Genomic DNA, 20210 nt, shown 5'->3' on the forward strand with positions numbered 1-20210 from the left:
GAAGGGAAATGCAGATGGGCAGGACAGAGACTCTGGGGATTGGGGGCTTCCCGTCCGGAAGAGACAGACAGGCAGATACGCCAGCCCGACGCTGTCTGCCAGAGAGAGCCAGACCATGTGGGCTCAGCAGCACAGCCACGAGCTCAGACCCCATTGGGCATGGGGGCGCCCAGGATAGCACAGGGACAAAGGAGATCTGGCGCCCCTCTCTTCTTTCTGTATAACTCAGATAAGGAAGAACCCTGGCTAGGGGAGGAGTGTGTGTGTGTGTCTGTCGCCCTGGGCTCTATCAGCACCCTAAAGCCCTCTGGCCCCCCGGCCCTGACTCCCCCTTCTCCAGGCCCACCTCACAATGTTGGGGTGGGACAGTTTCTGCAGCAAGCTGATCTCCCTCAGGATCACCAGTTGGTCCACATCGTTCTTATAGATCTTCACCACCATCACTTTGCAGGTCGTACTTTGGGTCACCTGAGGGAAACATTAGGTCGGGTCCCTGGACAATATGGCAGTGGCTTTCCCACATAGCCATCCCTCTTCTTAGTCACACACTGGACAAACATTTATTGAACACCTATCTTGTCCAAGAACAAGGACTCTTGTCTCTAGAACTGGGGGAAACAGAAAACATTTAAGGGAGACACTGTCCCTACCTCCATGAAGCTTACAGCCTTGGAAAGGGATGAGAGTGGGATGTGATGGAGTCAGCTCATATTGATTCTTGAGAACTTTTTTTTTTTTACTACAAACATTTACATCTCAGAAATTTTAAAATGCTATATATCAGGACTTGATTCATTATTTTTTGGCTACCTAAACTTATGAAAGTGACAGACAAAATGTTAATGTAGTTTTGAATGGAATGTCCTACTTTTTCAGAAAATATTGACAAGTATGCCCCTGCATAAACGCCCCACCAGATAAGTAAAATGTAGAGCATCAAGTGTACTGAGTAGATGTAAACAAAGTGAGTTAAGTCCCATGGCCCAGGAGCTTCAATGGCTCACATAAGCAATCATAGAAGGTCATCTGTGGAACTCTTTTCAGAAGAGGAAGCTGAGAAGGTTTAAGTACCACACTCCCTTTCAAATAAGTGGGCCAGTCAATACATACAGCCATTCTGGAGAGCGATTTGGAATTATGCTCAAAAAGTTATCAAACTGTGCATACCCTTTGACCCAGCAGTGTTTCTACTGGGCTTATATCCCAAAGAGATCTTAAAGAAGGGAAAGGGACCTGTATGTGCAAGAATGTCTGTGGCAGCCCTGTTTGTAGTGGCCAGAAACTGGAAACTGAGTGGATGCCCATCAATTGGAGAATGACTGAATAAATTGTGGTATATGAATATTATGGAATATTATTGTTCAGTAAGAAATGACCAGCAGGAGGATTTCATAAAGACCTGGAGAGACTTATATGAACTGATGCTGAGTGAAATAAGCAGGACCAGGAGATCATTATATACTTCAACAACAATACTATATGATGACCAATTCTGATGGACCTGGCCATCCTCAGCAATGAGATCAATCAAATCAGTTCCAATAGAGCAATAATGAACTGAACCAGCTACACCCAGCAAAAGAACTCTGGGAGTTGACTACGAACCACTACATAGAATTCCCAATCCCTTTATTTTTGTGCGCCTGCATTTTTTATTTCCTTCACAGGCTAATTGTACAATATTTCAGAGTCCGATTCTTTTTGTGCAACAAAATAACTGTTTGGACATGTATACATATGTTGTGTTTAACTTATACTTTAACATATTTAACATGTATTAGTCAACCTGCCATCTGGGGGAGGGGGGGTTGGGGGAAAGGAGGGGAAAAGTTGGAACAAAAGGTTTTGCAATTGTCAATGCTGAAAAATTACCCATGCATATATCTTGTAAATAAGAAGGTATAATATAATAAAAAAATAAGTGGACCAGTCTGTGGCACCAGCTTCAGCAATCTACCTGGTCACCGGGTACAGTTAGCACCTTAGAAACTAGTGAGGACAGATCTTCAATTGTGCTACCTGGCAGGCTTAAGGTAGTCATGTTAGGTCTGGTTCTCATAGAATTCTCTTCTCTGGACCTTGACCTCAGGATCCCTGACACTTGATCCTCCTTTCACTCCTCTCCTAACAGAACTCTGAGCCCCAAAGAGCCAGAGCCAGAGCAACCCCTACCACACCGAGTGCCTCCTACCTGGGCATTCATGAATGGAGAGGAAATTTGATATAATAAACTAGGAGTCGGGAAAGACCCAGCCTGGTTCAAATACCTCCTATACTCTCTAGCTATGTTATCATGGGCAAGTCATTTAATCAATAATCAGTCAATAAATATGTATTAAATTTGTAGTATGTGCTAGGTGCTGGAAATACAAAGGCAAGTAAATGAAGCAGGTTCTATCTTAAAGGTAGATTATAGAGGCCTTTATCATCTATCATCTAGAGCCTTAAAGGCTCTAGCATTCTTGGGGGTTTGGAGTAGAGAAGCTGAGAGCATAAAGAGGATACTGTGCATCCAGTATTCCAACCTTCAGGCCACCTTTCAAAGAGTACAGTTCACAATCTATTGACCTAACTTATCCTGTCTGACTGTTGCCTGCATCTTCCACAAGGAAATCCATCTAATGTTCCATTGGGGCTCTTGAAAGTACATATTTAGAATATGGAATATGGAAGAATTGCACATGTTTAACATATCAGATTGCTTGCTGTCATGAGGGTGGAGAAAAATTTAGAACATAATGTTTTACAAAGGTGAATGTTGAAAACTATCTTTACATGTATTTGGAAAAATAAAATACTATAAAAAGAAGAAAATATGGAAATATGTTTAAAAAGATTGACATTTAACTTATACCAGACTGCTTGCTGTCTTGCTTGGTCAGAGAGGGAGAGAGGAAAATTTGAACAGTTCTTTTTTTTAAAAATAATAATATCTTTTTATTTTTCAAAATACATGTAAAGATTCAACAATCGCTCTTGCAAAACCTTGTGTTTCAAAATTTTCTCTTTCCTTTCCCCTAGGCAGCAAGTAATCCAATATAGCTTAAACATGTGCAATTCTTCTAAATATATTTCCACATTTATCATGCTACACAAGAAAAATCAGATCAAAAGAGAAAAAAATAAGAAAAAAGCAAGCAAAGAACAATTTTAAAAAATGAAAATACTTGAACTTGAAAACTCTTGAATGATTCTTCATTGATAACTTGGCACATTGTTGTTCAGTCGCTCGATCGTGCTTGAGTCCTCTTGATCTTATGGACCATACTATCCCTGGGATTTTCTTAGCAAAGGTACTGGAGTGGTTTGCCATTTCCTTCTCCAGTGGATTAAGTGGATTCTCCAGAAGTGTAATAACTTTCCCAAGTCTCACAGTTAATAAGTTTTTATCCACTGAGCCCCCTAGCTGTCTAAAGTGCCAGATAAATGCTAGCTATTATTGTTCAGATCCATCAAGAACCTCTCTGTTGCCCTTTGAGTGATTCACAATTTTTCATGCTTCGGAGATAAGAAAAAAAAAAGTGTTACCATATTCAAGGGTCCTCAAACTATGGCCGTGGGCCAGATGCAGCACCTGAGGACAATTATTCCCCTCACCCAGGGCTATGAAGTTTCTTTATTTAAAGGTACACAAAACAAAGTTTTTGTTTTTACTATAGTCCGGCCATCCAACAGTCTGAGGGACAGTGAACTGGGCCCCTATTTAAAAAGTTTGAGGACCCCTGCTTATATCATCACTGGAAGGAGATATCTATACAGAAACACATGTAGTTATTGGAGATACAGATATATTTCTATCTTTTTAATCAAATTTGTGACTTCATCAGTCCAGGAAGCTGCCTGGTGAGGAGGAACTTCTCCCCAAGTGATTAGCACCTGCACAACAACTTATAGCCTTATAGAGATATTGAGAAATTAAGTAACTTGGTCTAGATCACACAGAACGTATCAGGATCTGAATTTCCTGATTTCAAGACCAGCTCTTTATCACCATACCATATTGCCTGGAGGCAGCCAGGTGACGTCACAGTGCACAGAGTTTGAGCCTGGGTCAGAAGACCTGAATTGAAATTTAACTTCAGTCACTCACTAGCTGTGTGATCAAGGGCATGTCATTTAACTTCTGTCTGCCTCAGTTTCCTCAGTAGTAAAAGGGGAAAATAAGATCGCCTGCCAACTGGACTTTTTATGAGGATCAAAATGAGATAAAATTTGTGAAGCAGTATATAAATGGTTATTCTTTTTTTCTCCCCTTCCTGGCCTCTCATAACTGGAGGAATATTGTTACAGGAAGAAGCTGAAGGTCATTATAGGTACTGCCCAGTTTTCCAATAGCAGGCCAGCCTGCTTTCCTCCAGCTCTCTTCTTCCTATTCAATTCTGGATCTAGATGATTGTGCATTTTCAGTGTCTTAAGTCAAGACAGATACAGAAAGCCCAGCTCAATGGATGTCCATCGTATTCCATTTCACGGTCCACATCATAGGTAATCTTCATCCACCTGGTTTGCTAATCAAGCTCAATTCTTTTGTATGATTACAGATCTCATTTGAGAGATGTTATCAATATTTCAGGGCTGGATGACCTCAGCGTGATGTCTTTCTGCAAACAGAAGCATCTGGAGGCCTTGCCATTTGTGGGGATCCCTCTTCCACGAGCTCGCTAAGCTTGACATCATCCATGTCAATGGCAAATAACTTTGCTGAGCAGATATTTACATTTTATGCCTCATTTCACATTAATACCCAGAGGTTTGTCCAATAGAGCTATAGAGGCAGTCTTATGTACTGTTGGATTCAGATTCAGAGAACTAGAGTGGGGTCTTGCTTCTTCCACTTATCAGACAAGCTACTTAACTTCCCCGAGCTTTAGTTTCTTTATCTAGAAATGGAAGGAGTTGGACTAAATGACCTTTTCAGGTTTCCTCCAGCTCTAAAGCAGGTATTAGTTTTGTTTGACTATATGCATTTTAAATTTTATTTTATTTGGGTTTTTTGCTACCTTAATTAGGGGCAAAGAATACAGGAGAAAATATGGGCCAGAAAAATAAAATAAAATAAAATTGGAATTTTAAAAAAATTCAGAAAAGAATTCCTTGATACCTTCATTGTGTCTTCTCTAGCATAAACACTATGCATACTTAGTCTAGACCAAGTCTAACCTTATTCTTGTCTGTGTATAGGTAATCTAGACTGTCTAGTCTATTGTAGTTTGTGCATATTTAGTCTAGACCAAGTCTAACCTTTTTCTTTTCTGTGCATATATAGTCTAGACCAACTCTAGTTTATACAGACTTAGTCCTGTTGTTATTGAGTTGCTTCACCTATATCTGACTCTTTGTTATCCCACTTGGGGTTTTCTTGGCAGAAATACTGGAATAGGTTGCCATTTTACAGATGAGGAGGAGACTGAGGCAAACGGGGTAAGAGACTTGCCCAGGGCCACACAACTAGTAATTGAGGCCAGATTTGAACTCAGGAAAAAGTCTTTTCTCCCTCCTTCCCCATATCCCTCCTGTAGGCAGCAAGTAATCCAACATAGGTTAAATAGGTACAATTCTTCTCAACATATTTTCATATTGTTATCTGAAAAAGAAAAATCAGATCAAAAGGGGGAAAAATGAAAAAGAAAAAAAAAAGTAAGCAAACAACAGGTATGACTCACTTCCACATCTATCTGCTTCTACTTAGTCCTAGGTTCTTATCTTTGTTTTCTTTAGTGCCATTTTTTATACTCTAATGAAGCACATTGTACACTGTGATGCTTGAAGCTACATGTGGCATTTCTACTGTTGTCAAAAAGAAAGAGAAAAGTTCATTATGAAAATCATCACAGAACTTTTCCATTATCTACCTTATATAAGATGCCTTTTTTCAATTGGGATTTTGCCATGCTTTCTTGGCAATATTTTCCTTCTACTGCTTCTCAGTGAATTATGAATATCTCAAGATTCCACAAATGAGTTATATATCCTATGCCTTTGCTTACCTTTGTCTCTTTACTTGCCAAGATTGTAGGTTTGCTGGCTGAAGTGGTTTCTAGGATCTTTTGATCTCCTTATTACAGTAGTTAAACTTCCTTTTAAAAAAATGATGGTGTATGTATGATAGATATCATATTGTTTGCCTTCTCACGGGATGAGTAGAAGGGAAAGAATTTGGAACTCAAAATTTTAAAAACTGTAATTGGGAAATATTTAATTAAATAAATAAAAATGTATAAAAATGTATAAAAAGGAAGTGGTTATAATCTGTCTCTTCTGTCCATTTTCCTTTTTTTTTTTTTTGGCATCAACAGGTTATTTTAATAAGTCTAGCAAGAATTACTTCAATTATATGCTATGTCTCCTCGTTTTATTAATTCATCTAATTTGGTATTGATTTTGATTTCTACTTAAACAGACTGGTGTTCTCATTCTACATAAATAGTTGCTTCAGAAATGATTCCCATATCAATAATCACTCATTTCCTACCTGTTTAAACATAATCCCCTTCATTTTTATCATGTTATTAAGTATTTCCCCTATTCAGAATCTCCCTCTTCTTTTCTCAAAGTATTGATGATATATAGACACAAGGTTTCAGTATAGTCTATGACCTTTTGTCTTTATTTCTTATTTGTGACCCATATTTTCCAACATATTTTTGTCATTCTTTTGTCCATCTTTGAAATAAAGAGTCTGAATGTTAAAGTATATGCATCATTTAATTTTGAAGGATCTTAAGTTCTTCACAGAACTTCTCTACAACCTCAGATGCTGGTGCATAAGTTGCATTTGGGGGAGGCGGGGCAAATGCTTAGCCTAAGTACTATAGTACACAAAGAACAACTCTCCCATGAAATTCTGTCTCCTATTTCTTTTGGATATAAAGGATGAAACAAACTCCATCAACTCTTTTATTTGCTTCTCCAAAGAGAATCTGTGAACCATTTTCCTGTCTAATCACAAATTCCTTTTATCTTTTCAGTACAGTTACAGTGAGAATGTCAACACTAATTTGATTCATAACTTTTAGGAATCCATCCACTATGTAAGGGTCTCACACTATTGGATACCCACAGTTAAGTTAATGATTATAAATGGTCCTAAAAATTATGCCATTCTTGTTATTCTCAAGTTCTTTTCTTTTTAAAAATATTTTATTTTATTTTTGTTACTAAAACCACTTCTTTTTTTTTTTAATTAAATAAAGTCTTCCTCTAGAATTGTTTGTGCATCTCTACATTGTGTTCAAAATTGTTAGACCCATGGTGTTAACATGACACTGTAAACTTTCATAAAGTAGATAATTAAAGTGAATATTATATTTCATATATAATACTATAATATTATGTTTCAGATATAATCAATATGTCTCTATTTCCCCATGTCCCAAAATAAACATTTGCTTAATGATCTTCCATAGCTTACTGTAGTAGAAACAGCAAAGTTCTGATAGATACATGGTTCAAAATATTACAAGCCTCTTAACACATTGACACAATGTTCTGTCATTTTCATCAGCAAACCAAGTTACTGCAGAACTATAATTTATTTTGTGTAACAATTTAGTGTTACATAAAGGTATTACACAATCATTGCAGAATGTATTGTGATTCCTAAATGAAAGAGTATTACATCAGAACAAAACCTCACCATCAATGAATGGAAGAGCTTTATAATAGATTCAAGAAGTCACTTCCTAGGTTCTATGTGTATTAAATAGTGCTTTGAAAGATTAGCTTTTACTACAAGTGTATACAATTTTAAGGTAATCTATATCACACATTAATTGCTAAAGTGAAGACAGCCTAACTTGACTTGTTACTATATTTAGTGGATTAGTGTTGTTTTTTTAATTTTTGAGGAGAAATTCTTTCCATTCATTCAAAACCTTAAAATCAGTTTCTATTTAGCTCAAAGGAGGTTTTGTGTTTTGTGGGTTTTTTTTTAAATGGGTCTAAATTGCTATTGGATTATGACCAACATGGTCATCAAAGGAGAGACAGTAACTATAGAAGTTACAAAAAACATCTATTAATTCTCCATTCTATCTTTATGGCCACTTTTTTTTTTGTTTTAATTATACAATTAACATTTTTGAAATTAAACAATAATCTTAATGCCAACTAGCCAAAAAGACTGTCAGCCAGCAAAAATGTAATATACAACCATGAAATTTTTTATTTTGGTTTTTACATATCTATTTAATCTAGAATAAGACAGCTCCTCCTCACCTAAATATATTTGCTTAACATATTTAATAAGAAGATACATTAAACACAGAAGCTTGTTAGCTTTTGGCACAGAATGTCCATTTACACAAGACTTCCTTAAAAAGCTACAGTTGAGATAAGCAAGCTGATTTCAGAAAAGCCTGAAAAGATCTACATAAACTGATGCTGAGTGAATGATCAGAATCAGGAGAACATTATATACAATAACAAAATTGTATGATCATCAACTTTGATGGACATAGCTCTTTTTAACAATGCAGTGATTTGAGGAAATTTCAATAGACTTGGGATGAAAAATGCCTTTAACATCCAGAGAAAGAACTATGGAGACTGAATGTGGATCCAAACAGTATTTTCACGTTTTTGTTTGGTGGTTTTTTCTTTCTTGTGTTTTTTCCCTTTTTGGTTTGATTTTTCTTGTACAATATGCCAAACATGGAAACATGTTTAAAAGGATTACACATATTTAACCTATATCAGATTGTTTGCTATCTTGAGGAAGGAATTGAGAACACTGTTTGCAAAAATGAATCGTGAAAACTATCTTTACATGTATTTGAAAAAATAAAATACTATTGAAAAAAAAAAGGCTACAATTAAGTATTCTCCTATTTTCTCAGAAAAACTAATCCACTTGAGGTCTTCTGGCCCAGTTACTTAACAATGGATTTGAAATTTCTTTTTTATTACATCCTTGGAGCTTGTATAAATCATTTTACTTTTGAGAAGTGCTAGTTCTGAGGCCCATTGAAAAAACTTCCGTTTTGTCTTAAGTTTAGGGGATCTTTTCTAATTTCAGGAAGGTATTGCTTTCTCAACACTGTCACAAATTGTACCATACATTCTGTAAATGGATAACAAGTCAATCACAAAGTGAATGCACAAATCTTAGTGCTGGTGCTAAAAATTTGTTGTTTAAATTTTTTTTTCCACAAGTATCAATCAAAACTGAAGCTGAAACACTAAAGAATGTGAATTTTCATGCTTTAGGTGTACCTCCCTTTTAGATTTTGTTTTTCATTCTTTTCTTTGCTCTTTTTGCCATAACTGTATCATTTACATTTCATATAAGCTAACTTTTCATTTGCTCACCTAAAATAAAATAACAATATATACATGTTGCAAAAGAAAAGAAAAAATATCAAATTTTCTTTTCTTCATTTCTTTCTTTTAAAAACTTGCATCACATAAAGCGTAGGAACAGTCCTTTTCAGGAAGTGTTCCCACAAAATGCTTGAAAGGATCTGTAATGCTTACACCGACATCTCTCCCACTAAGATCTCTTTGCCTTATTCTACAATGATGCATTTTTTTGTCAGCTCTGAAACAAAAGATAACTGTCTTCTTTCTTTTCTTGATTTCTTCTGGCCTGGAACATTTCCATATCTTTGTATCACACAAAATTTAGAATATTTCAATAGCTACTTGCATTCTGAAGCCATCTTTACAAAGACTAAGAGCCAGACCAAGGTCAGGTCCCTGGGCTGGTTTGGGGTAGGGAGGAGGGAGAGCAAAATGTAGGGAAATAGTTACTGTCAAAGCGTATGGAGAAGTATCTTCTCAGAGAAGGATGGGAGAAGAGCTGTGGCTGCGGCTGCCTGGGAAAGCCGACTGGCAAATGAGTGATCCTCTCTCTCTTCCCCAACTCTGCTATTATCATGGCAAGAGCAGAAAGGAGCTTCACAGGAATGAGGACCACTTTGTACCTTTCTTTATTTGATGGGTTGCTGTGGCTAAAGAATTCATCATTCTACAGTCAGCCTAATGAGCCCCTTTTTATGTGGCTATGGTAGCCCTGGAAAAGTAGGGCATATACACACAGATAAATATAATACAGGGACAGGAACAGGATGGAAGGGAAATCCAACAATGTGCCACAAAAATTTCTAAGGAAGAAAAATGTACAAGCTCAAGTGATCATGGGAGGCTTCTTAGAGATAACACTTGAGTTGACTCTTGAAGGAAGAAAAGGATTCTGAAATGCAAATTGAAATAAAAATATAACATGAACTGGGTAGAGCATGGGCAAATGTATCCTGCCTGTTTCTTGCTGATCAATAATAAAATATTTATTACATACCTACCATGTATCATATAATTACACGTATGAGAACATCTGAGAATGGAAAGAAGGAACTCTCTAGCAACTCCTGACCACCTGGTGACTCGATGCTGAAAGGAGTGGTCTCCTGGTTCTCCCCTAGAGTCTCATGATCCTTTCCCTTCAAGGCATGGGGGAAACTGATGTGGTCCTTCAGAACTATGATTCCCAGAACTGTAGCTAGGCCCCAGAGGCTTTCCCTCTGCTCAGGGAGAATAGATCTGAACACTTAGATACCTAGAAGTGGTGGTGGTACAGCTTTAATTGAATGCTCTAAGAGATGAAACATCAAATTCAGGCAATAATTTAGCAATCCTTTTTGGCTAGGATATAATGTTGATGATAATATATACCTTGTTTTCAAATAGCTTATCATTTTCCTGAAGGAGAATACACTGACATATGAATGGCACTGGAATTCTTTCCATGAAAACACCTGCCTTACAGAGTCACTAGAAGCCGGAAGGCAAGTGGTTGAGAGCCATAACTACTCCGAATTCTACTTCTGCATAAATCACCAGGTAACATTTCAGACTGCAAGGTGCTCAAGATCTCAGACTCCCTCCAATCTCTCTCTATGATATACAAAGCAGGACCCAAGCTCAATCTGGGTTACTACAATTTTTATCTCAAATCTCACAGTAATCAAACAACTCATCAATAATCATTTATTAAGTACCTTCTATATATTCAGAAACAGACTAGCCTGGGTTCCCTTATGGCTCCTAGAAATCAATCCAGGTTGATTTAGTCTAGTAAAAGTGACTTCTTTTACTAGATTAAAGATCTCAAATTTGTGTATCTATATCCCCAGAAGCTGGCACATTACCTGCCACAAATAATGCTTGTTGACTAATTATAATGTACTTCATAATTTTATCAAAATGTATCTCAGACCCTGAAATCACACAAACCACCTTCTCTCATCCCCATGATGCCATTACAATGAGTCTTATGAAAGGGACAGAAAGTGTGGAGCAAACTCAAGCTGTTTCCAGTATTCGGCCAACTGAGCTCTAAGAGTAAGAGCTGGATCATCCTCCGTATCCCACTCCCAAGGGTGTGTGCAGCCAAAGGTTCTGGACTGGCCTTGGATCTCTTTTCTTTATATACTCTCCCTCTTAATGATCTCCCATCCCAAGACTTCAATTATTATCTCTATGCAAATGATTCCTAAATCAACCAATCAGTTCTCCTTTCTTTCTTGAGTTTCAGGTCCACATCACCAAATGCCTGTTGACCATCTAAGCCTGTGGTAGATGTCTCCAACTCAGCATATACATGGAATTCGTTATCTCTTTTGTTAAACCTGCTGCCCCTCTAACTCCCCATTTCTGGGGAAGACATCACTATCTTTCCAACAATTTATGATCGCAGCTTCAGAATGGCCTTGATTATTTACTCTCTCACTCTCCACAGGCAATCAGTTAACAAATTTGGCAATTTTCTCTCCACAAACTCTCTCACTTATAAATACCCTTCTCCCTACTCACATAACTACCATTTATATTTCCTAACCTCTTCATCTCCTGCCAAGATTACTACAATAACCTCCCATTCTCTCTCCTCTCTGCCTCAGCTTGCATCCTCTACATAGCAGCCAACAGAATCTTCGGAACAGGTCATTTCCTAATTCAAGAATTTTCAGTGATTTCCTGTTGCCAGAAGTAGAAAATGTAGACTCCTCCTTTGGCAATAAGAGCCTTTCATATATTATAAAGACCCAGTGTGGCCCCAGAGAGGGGACATGAGAATGTACCTCCCCCCATTCTTTGCAGAGGTTGGGAACTATGAGTGTATAATGTCATACTTGGTTGATGTGTTGGTTAATTCTACAGAACTGGAACTTTTTTTTTGTCTGTTAAAAAGTGTCTTCCTTATAACAAAGAGGAGGGGGAGGAGAAAGAGAGGCATATATTTGGAAATGAAGATGTTGTAAAAAAAGATATCAAAAGAAATTCTTAATTAAAAACACTTTTAAAAATCATAAAAAATAAAGCTCTTCAGTGTTTGGTTCCAGCCTATTTTTCCAGATTTATTATTCCCCTTCACATATGCTCTGTACCAGTCTCAGTCTACATATTGCTCTTTTCCAAATTCAACATCCCATTTCTGTTCCACATATTTAGAATGCACTTTACTCCCTTTCCTCCCTCCTCTACCTCTATCCTCTCCCCCTTTGCACAGTATTCCATGTGTCACAATGCCCCCCTTCCTCCTTTCCTCCTTCCTCTACTTCTGTCCTCCCCCTCTTACAATACAATCCCTAGCTTTTTTCAAGGATCAGCTCAGGCGTCTCCTGTGAGAAACCTTTCCTGATCCCCATACTGTTAATACTTTTCTCTTCCAGTAAGATATTTGTAAAGAGCTTAGCACAGTACATGGCACACAGCAGATACTAAATAAATGCTTATTCCTCTCCCTTTTCCCCTTATCAAGTTATCTAATAATGAATTATCTAATAAAATATCTATATAAATGTTATGACTCCCACATGCCAGGAGATCCTAAGCAACTTGAGGGCCAGAACTCCCAGAATAGTTCCTTCCTCATGGTGGATACTTTAAAAATGCTAATTGAATGGAATTGTCAAGGAATGAAAAATCTGAGATAGTAAAGATCTGGTTCATCTAAAGTACTCTAGGAAGGTTTCAGGAAAGTACACCTTAGTGGACACTGAAGAAAGAGGGGAATTTCCACAGAATGACATGATGCTGGGGTGAGGAGGAGAAGAGAATCCCAGTCATTTTAACTGAAGCAGTTTGGGGGGTCATGGACCACCCCATCAGCAATCTGGTGAGACCAATGGATCCCTTATCAAAATATTTTTAAATAATTGAAAGAAATGCTAAATTTCAATTAGAGGTTAGTAAAAACAAAGACGTAATTTTTATTTCTATCCGAGTTTATGTACCTCCTACAATCTATTCAAGGACTCTTTAAGGGAATTCATGGAGCCCAAGTTAAGAACCCTGAGTCAGAAGGCCATTTGCACAAAAGGGCTAATTGGATAAATTAGCTGGAAAAAAGACTTCTTGTGAAGGTTGGTACTATCAAAGGCTGAGAACCCCCAAAACTCCTACCAACAAAGACCCTTTCTGTCTTGGGAACAGGATGGGGGAAGACATATAACGTGGGGACCAAGCTCCCTAAAGTCATTTTCAATGTTTCTGACATTCTAGAGACAAGTCCTTTCCCAAAACATCAAGGCTTAATACATGCTGGTTGACTGATATCACGTTGTGTATGTGTTTTGGTCTATATAAATCTCTCCCTTTCTTGGTCTTTTCCCTCTGATGTTCCCCTTCTGTACCTCATCTCCTTTCCCACTCAGGCTCAGCTTGCAGCTCTGAACTGTTTCACATCTGAGCCCCCGGTACCCAGCTGAGCTTGGTACTGGGACCTGTCTGTGCTGACACATCCCTGTGCATCTCACATCTGCAAAGCTGCAGAGGAGTTGGGGGGAGGGGACTTTGTGTTCAAGGGCCTTGTGGTTTTGTCGCCTGTGAATATGGGGGTGGCAGGAAGAGGGGGGAGTGCAGTGATGTTAGGATATACTGAATATGAGTCACTAAAGATAAGTGAATTTTAAAAGAAAGATCAGGGTGGAAGGTATTAGGAAGATGAGAAATACTCCCCCACACACATACACACAGGAAAGGTCCAATCTTCTGGGAAGGGACCCTTTGTTCATAAATTGACATATGACCTTAGAAAGCGGACCCCTAATTTCTGTCCCTGTGGTGGAGCTCCTACCTTCATAAAAGAAGAGAGAGACCTTGAGTTCTAGGTGAGGGCTTGGAGGGCATGGGACAGTTCTGAAAATAATTGACAAATGTTGATGATGTGCTTGCTCAAGGTGGGGAGTTACTGCTCTCTCTCTTAGCACTAGATATAGGGATTCTGTTAAGTTGTGGTCCAAGAATTGTTTTTAAAAATCTTTTGATAACCATATTTCAATGATTGGTTTCTTTAATAACTCTATATATTTTATTTTATTCGTTTAAAAACATTATTCTGGAGCAATTAGATAGCACAGTGGTTAGAACACTGACTCTGGAATCAGGAGGATCTCAGTGCAAATCCAGATTCAACTGGAAAGGAAGCCTAAAATTGTATGATAAATGTATGGAAATAGGTTTAAAAGAGTCGCACATGTTTAACCTGTATTGGAGTGCTTGCTATACAGAGGAAGAGGGAAGGAGGGAGAAAAATATGGTTTTGCAAGGGTGAATGTTGAAAACTATCTTTACATGTATTTTGAAAAATAAAAAGCTATTATAAAGAATAAATTTTATTTTATTTTTAAAAAACATACATACCTTCTAGCTGTGTCATCCTGGACAAGTCACTTAACCCCGATTGCCTCACAAAAAATAAAAACATTATTCTGAGAATTGATCCATAGGCTTTATTAATCTGGACTTGACATGAAATAGGCTAAAAACAAAAAACCCCAGCAATGGAAGCTCAGGTTGTTCCACTGGTTTTTTGGCCTATATATTGCAAGCCAATCTGGGCCCAGGTTTTTCCCTTCTCTGCTCTGTCCCTTTTCTGATCCAATCCAATATCTCCATGACAGAAACTCCCTGGTTACTGATGCTATAAGGAATGTGCCCAGCTGAGCTTCACTGGCCCTCGGGTTCTCCCCCTCCGACATAGCCTGATCCCATGTAGGCCCAGACATCCCAGAGAGCACCAAGATTATCCTGTGGAGTTACCACGGTTACCATAACAACGATAAGAACCTTGATATCTTCGGCCTTCCCTCCAGGAGAAACAAAGAAATGGGGAGGAGAATAGATGGAACTCTCCTTCCTCACCAGTCCCTCAGTCTCAAGGCGCCAGAAGGGGCTCCTGGGGAGCTGCTTCTGGGGCTACCTCCATGACCATCCAAGTCTCAGGTGGGCCAGGAGCCTCCCCTTCCCCCTTCTGCTGGCCTGGGCTGAGGCAGAGATATTTGGCTGGGCCGCTGAGCTGGCCCGGTGCCTGAGGGACTGGCAGTACCTGTCTCCTGGCACTGGCTTCCGCCTCCCAAACGATCGCCCCCCAGGAACCTGCTTCCTCCATGTCAGTCAATCGGACCCTTCTTCGTAGGGCCAGCTGGAGGTCTCCACCCTAGTTTTCACCTCAGAGCTTCCTTTTCATGCCCAGTGAGTGGCTCTGGGCACTCCCAAATCTTCCCCAAATAGAGACCACAGGGTGAGTAGAGGAACTGGGGTTATAAAGGCTAATGACTTGCCCAGGATCATACAGCTAAGAAGTGACTGAAGTAGAATTTGAACCCAGGACTTCCTAAGTCCAATAGTCTATCTGTTACATACCCAGGGACAGGTAGATAGCACAGTGAATAGAGCACCAGACTTGGGGTCAGAGAGATTTGAATTTAAATCATATTTTAGATACCTACACAGCTATGTGACCTTAAACAAATCACTTAACCTTGATCTGCCACAGTTTCCTCATCTGTAAAATGGGGACAAATACAATAACTATACACACATATAAGTACATACATACACACTGTTGTTGTGAGGATAAAATGAGGTTATTTTTAAAGTGCTTTGAAAGCCTTAAGGCGCTAAGTAAATGCTACATTTTTCTTTTATTATTATTATTATTCTACATTGCTGTTAATGGTGATCAGCTCCATCAATGATGATGTCCCTCCAGCTCTTTCTGAGGCTGAGAGGCCACACCTTGGTTCAGGTCAGGATAAGCCAGGTTCTGACCCGTTGGCAGTCCAGCCCTGTGTGGCTCTCGGGGGCTGGACCTTCCATGCGGAACCTGGATTAGAAAGGTAATGTGTGGAAGAGGACGTTGGGAAGCAGGCTATCAGCCCAAGAGGAGCTGGATGGCTCCACACACCTTCCTCTCTGTGGGACAACTCCCACTGGATAGAACCGTATCAGAGAGGGGAAGGCTGAAGCCCACCACTTCCTCCCGCTCTCCTTGGCCCAGATCCAAGGAATTAGTGCCCTCATCTGCCTGGGAGATTGAATCACAAAAACTAAAGAAATCTCACAGAAAAATCTCCTTCCACAAAGGAATGCAGAGTGACAGAGACCCCCTAAAATTTACCAGAGATCTCAAAAAGCCCTCATCCCTCCCCTGAACGCTAGATACATTATGAGTCAGGCCCTCCCCTCACATTCCAAGATGGGGAGGGTGCTGTCCTCTATTTAGAGAACAGAGGATTCAGATTGATTGAATGATTCATTCTTTATTCAGACTTCCTTTAGTGATGGAAATACTAAGGGGGGAGGGGGAGGTTGCTCCCTGATAAGAGCTAAGAGCTACAACTGTTACCATGGTGACCTGGAGTTGAGACCGTAGGATGAGGATGTTTGTGTGGAGCTGAGAGCAGCAGAAAAGCTGAATTGGTTGGGGATGCCGGAGGGGCTCTGGGGCCCCAGATTATCCTCTTGGATGGGGCATTCTGGTGTCTTTCTCACTGGGGATCCTGGATCTACCTCTTGGGGATAGGAAGTAGGGGGTAGAGAAGGCAGCTTCAGACCAGGGAGTTTCAGGTCTCACCTGAGCTCTCAGGGTAAGTTCTGGTACATAGGTGGGAAGGAAATGTCCTCAACCAAGCTGCACTTGCCTCTCCTGCCCCACATTCCTAATCAGAGCACAAATCTCAGCTTACTACCCATTCTGCTTTGGGCAACAATAGTAAACAACATCAAGGCTTGGAAAGCTCTTTGGAAATGTTCCTTCATTTAGCCCTCACAAAAGGCAGATGTTATAATTATGCCCATTCTACAGCTGCGTAAACTGAGACTGAGAACAGTTAACTGACTTCCCCAGAATCACAGTAGTATGTATCAGATGCAGGATTCTTCTTGATTCCAAGTCCAGGACTCTAGCCACTGGGCCACCTAGCTGTCTCCAAGTCAGCTCACCTTATTGGCTCTCAATTTCTTCAATTATAAAATTGAGGTTCTCTCAGGTTTCTTCCACTCCTAGATCTATGATCCTATCACCTCCCATGGAGCATGGAATTCCCTCTGCTTCCAAATACCTTCTCTGACCTTTTAATCCCTAACTATGAACCTTAAAGCTGTTCTCTTACAGATTTAGGAAGCCCAGATCTAGAGGGAAGTGATTGTCTGGTTCTCACCTTCATTCCCTCTAGCCCAAGGGGAGGAATCAAGAACACTGAAGAATAATGGTCTGATCAATGTGGAAATATGTATAGAAGAATGGCATATATTTAACATATATTGGATTACTTGCTGTCTGAAAGAAGGGTGGGGGGGGAAACAAGGGAGAAAAATTTGGAACACAAGGTTTTGCAAGGGTGAATGTTGAAAACTATCTTTGCATGTATTTGGAAAATAAAAAGCGATTATTATTTTTTAAATAAAACCAGCGGGGAGGGGGGAGAAGAATAATGCTTATCAGGCTGATTTCAGAAAAGCTGGTAAGACTTATACAAGTTGAGTAAAGTGAGCAGAAACAGGAGAGCACTGTATACAATAACAAGATTATTTGATGATTAACTAATGCTTGGCTGTTCTTATCAATGATCAAGGCAATTCCAATAGATTAGGATGGAAAATGCCATCCTCATCTAAAGAAACAACTATGGGAAACTGAATGTGGATTGAAGCATAGTATTTTCACCTTTTGTTTATTTGTTTGTTTTTCTTTCCTGTGTTTTTTTCTTCATTTTGATCCTGATTTTTTCTTGTATCACTTGACAAATATGGAAATATGTTTAAAAGACCTAAACATATTTAACCTATATCAGATTTCTTGCTATCTTGAGGAGAGGGAAAGTAATGATGAAATGGAGAAAAATTTGGAATGCAAAATTTTACAAGAATGAATGTTGAAAACTATCTTTACATGTATTTGGAAAAATAAAATACTATTGAGAAAAAAAGATCCTTGGCAGGGATCCCTACCATCAGCTGCTCAGGCAAAATATAGCTTACTATATTCCTAAAGACAGGGTATAATTCACACACAATTTAGCTGAGCCTAAGAGATGGGAGATGGAACAGATATGCTCACGGCCAAACCTCACGCTAATAGGTCTTTGGCCTGGACTATTTCCCCAACCCCTGATCAAGTAAAAGTCCAAGTCTCTCCAATCATGTGCTGAGAAGAGCATACAGGGAGTGGGGGCAATCAGAGTTCCCCCCTTTCTGTCCATCAGAAGCATTATTTTCTCTGGAGGAGGGGTCCTTAACCTGATGTTCCCCCCCCCCCACAGGGATGGATTTCAGGGGATCTGAGAACCTCAGTGGGAAAAAAATCGTATCTTTATTTTTACTCACTTCTAACTGAAATTTATCATTTTCTTCCATTATAAATTTTAAAAAATACACTCAACACATCTTTCTGAGGTGGGACACATAAATTTTACTAAATTGCCAAGACACACAAAAAGGTTAAGATTCTCTGCTGTAGGGGAATCAGCTCAAGCCGGTCAAATGGTATAGATATCCTGGAGACTCCCCAGAAAAGGGAATGGGAGACCAGGACAAATATTTATTATGTATCTACTAAGTAAAAGGCATCTTACAGATTCCCATTTTACAGTTGAGGAAACTGAGGCAGGGGTTAACAGACTTGGACCAGGGTCACATAGGTAATAGTCATGTAGGATAGGACTTGAACTCAGGTCTTCTTAGAGCAGGCCCAATGCTCTAACCATTGCACTACCTAGTTGTCCCTAGAGCAAGGGGAGAAAGAAACTGTCAAATCCAAGCATTCACCAAACCTGACACCCCTAGGGCACCAAGACACTCAATTTGATGGCAAACCTTTATTGAGTCCGACCTGCCAGCAAGGTTAGGAAACAAAATTGCAGAGACATTAAAGATCCTGTTCTCTGGGAGGTCCAGCTTAATGAGAGAGATGTGATATAAAGGGGAGAAAGTGCTTTGAAAAACAGGAAGAAGGGGGCAGCTAGGTGGTGCAGTGAATAGAGCACCAGCCTTAAAGTCAGGAGGACCTGAGTTCAAATCTGAAATTTCAAAAAGAAAAATGGGAAGAGGAAGAAGTCACTTTTGCCGGGTTGTTGGCTGAGGCAGGGAGGGGAAGGATTCACCCAGGAGGTATATGTCAGGCTTTGAAGGGAAGGATTTTCATGAATGGAGATGTGAAGGAAGAAACTGTATTCTAGATCTCAAAGATGGAAAATGGCTGAATGAGAACAATAGGAACATGGAAAATGTAAAGATGGTTTGAATCTCAGTTTTCCAGCTTACTCTCAATGTGACCTTGTTGCTAAATCTCTCTGGGTCCCAGTTTCCTTATCTCTAAAAATGAGAGGGCCGGACTAAATGACCTCCAAAGGCCCTTCCTACTCAAAATCTATGCTCTATGATCTTAGGAGAGAGTCTGGGCAGGTGGGTTGGAGCCATACTGTGGATGGCTTTGAATGCTAGGATTCTAATTTAATCTTCAATGGGGAATCACTGAAGATTTCTGAGCAAAAGAGGAATATGATCAAAGTGGAGCATGAAGAAGATTATGTGGACACCAGTGCAAAGAATGGATTGGAAAAGGGACAGACCAAAGGCAGGAAAACTGGGAGGCGGCTAGTACAGTAGTCTAGACAAGAAGAGAAAGGTCCTACACTGTAGCATTTGCAGGAGCCAGGAAGACGAGAGTACGCGGCATTTGGTTCTGTATTTTTATGGCAGAAATGATAGGACTTGGTCAGGTGGGAAGGGACAAGTCCAAGGTTATGAGCTTGGGAGACTGGAAAAGAGGTGCCATTAACAGGCAGAAAGGTTGGTGGAGAGGGGGATTTTAGGGGGGAAGGGGGAGCCCTCTGGGTGGGCAGTGCCAACAGGTTAGGTCCATCCCTGCTCCTGACTTCCCAATTCACTCAGGTCAGGGAAAGGAAGGAGTCAGGACACACAACTTAATA

General features: G+C 39.6%; 1 protein-coding gene across 4 annotated transcripts in view; it reads right to left on the reverse strand.

Moving 5' to 3' along the window:
• The window catches only part of LOC100919463 (dual specificity testis-specific protein kinase 1-like), a 41010-nt gene that overhangs the window by 7592 nt on the left and 13208 nt on the right, over positions 1-20210 (reverse strand). For all 4 annotated transcript variants that reach the window (XM_031951946.1, XM_031951947.1, XM_031951945.1 and 1 more), the window contains one exon: positions 347-468. In XM_031951946.1, the coding sequence (XP_031807806.1) occupies positions 347-468 (122 nt within the window). The remainder of the gene's footprint in view (positions 1-346; positions 469-20210) is intronic.

Source organism: Sarcophilus harrisii, chromosome 2 (assembly GCF_902635505.1).
Source record: "Sarcophilus harrisii chromosome 2, mSarHar1.11, whole genome shotgun sequence".
Lineage (NCBI taxonomy): Eukaryota > Metazoa > Chordata > Mammalia > Dasyuromorphia > Dasyuridae > Sarcophilus > Sarcophilus harrisii.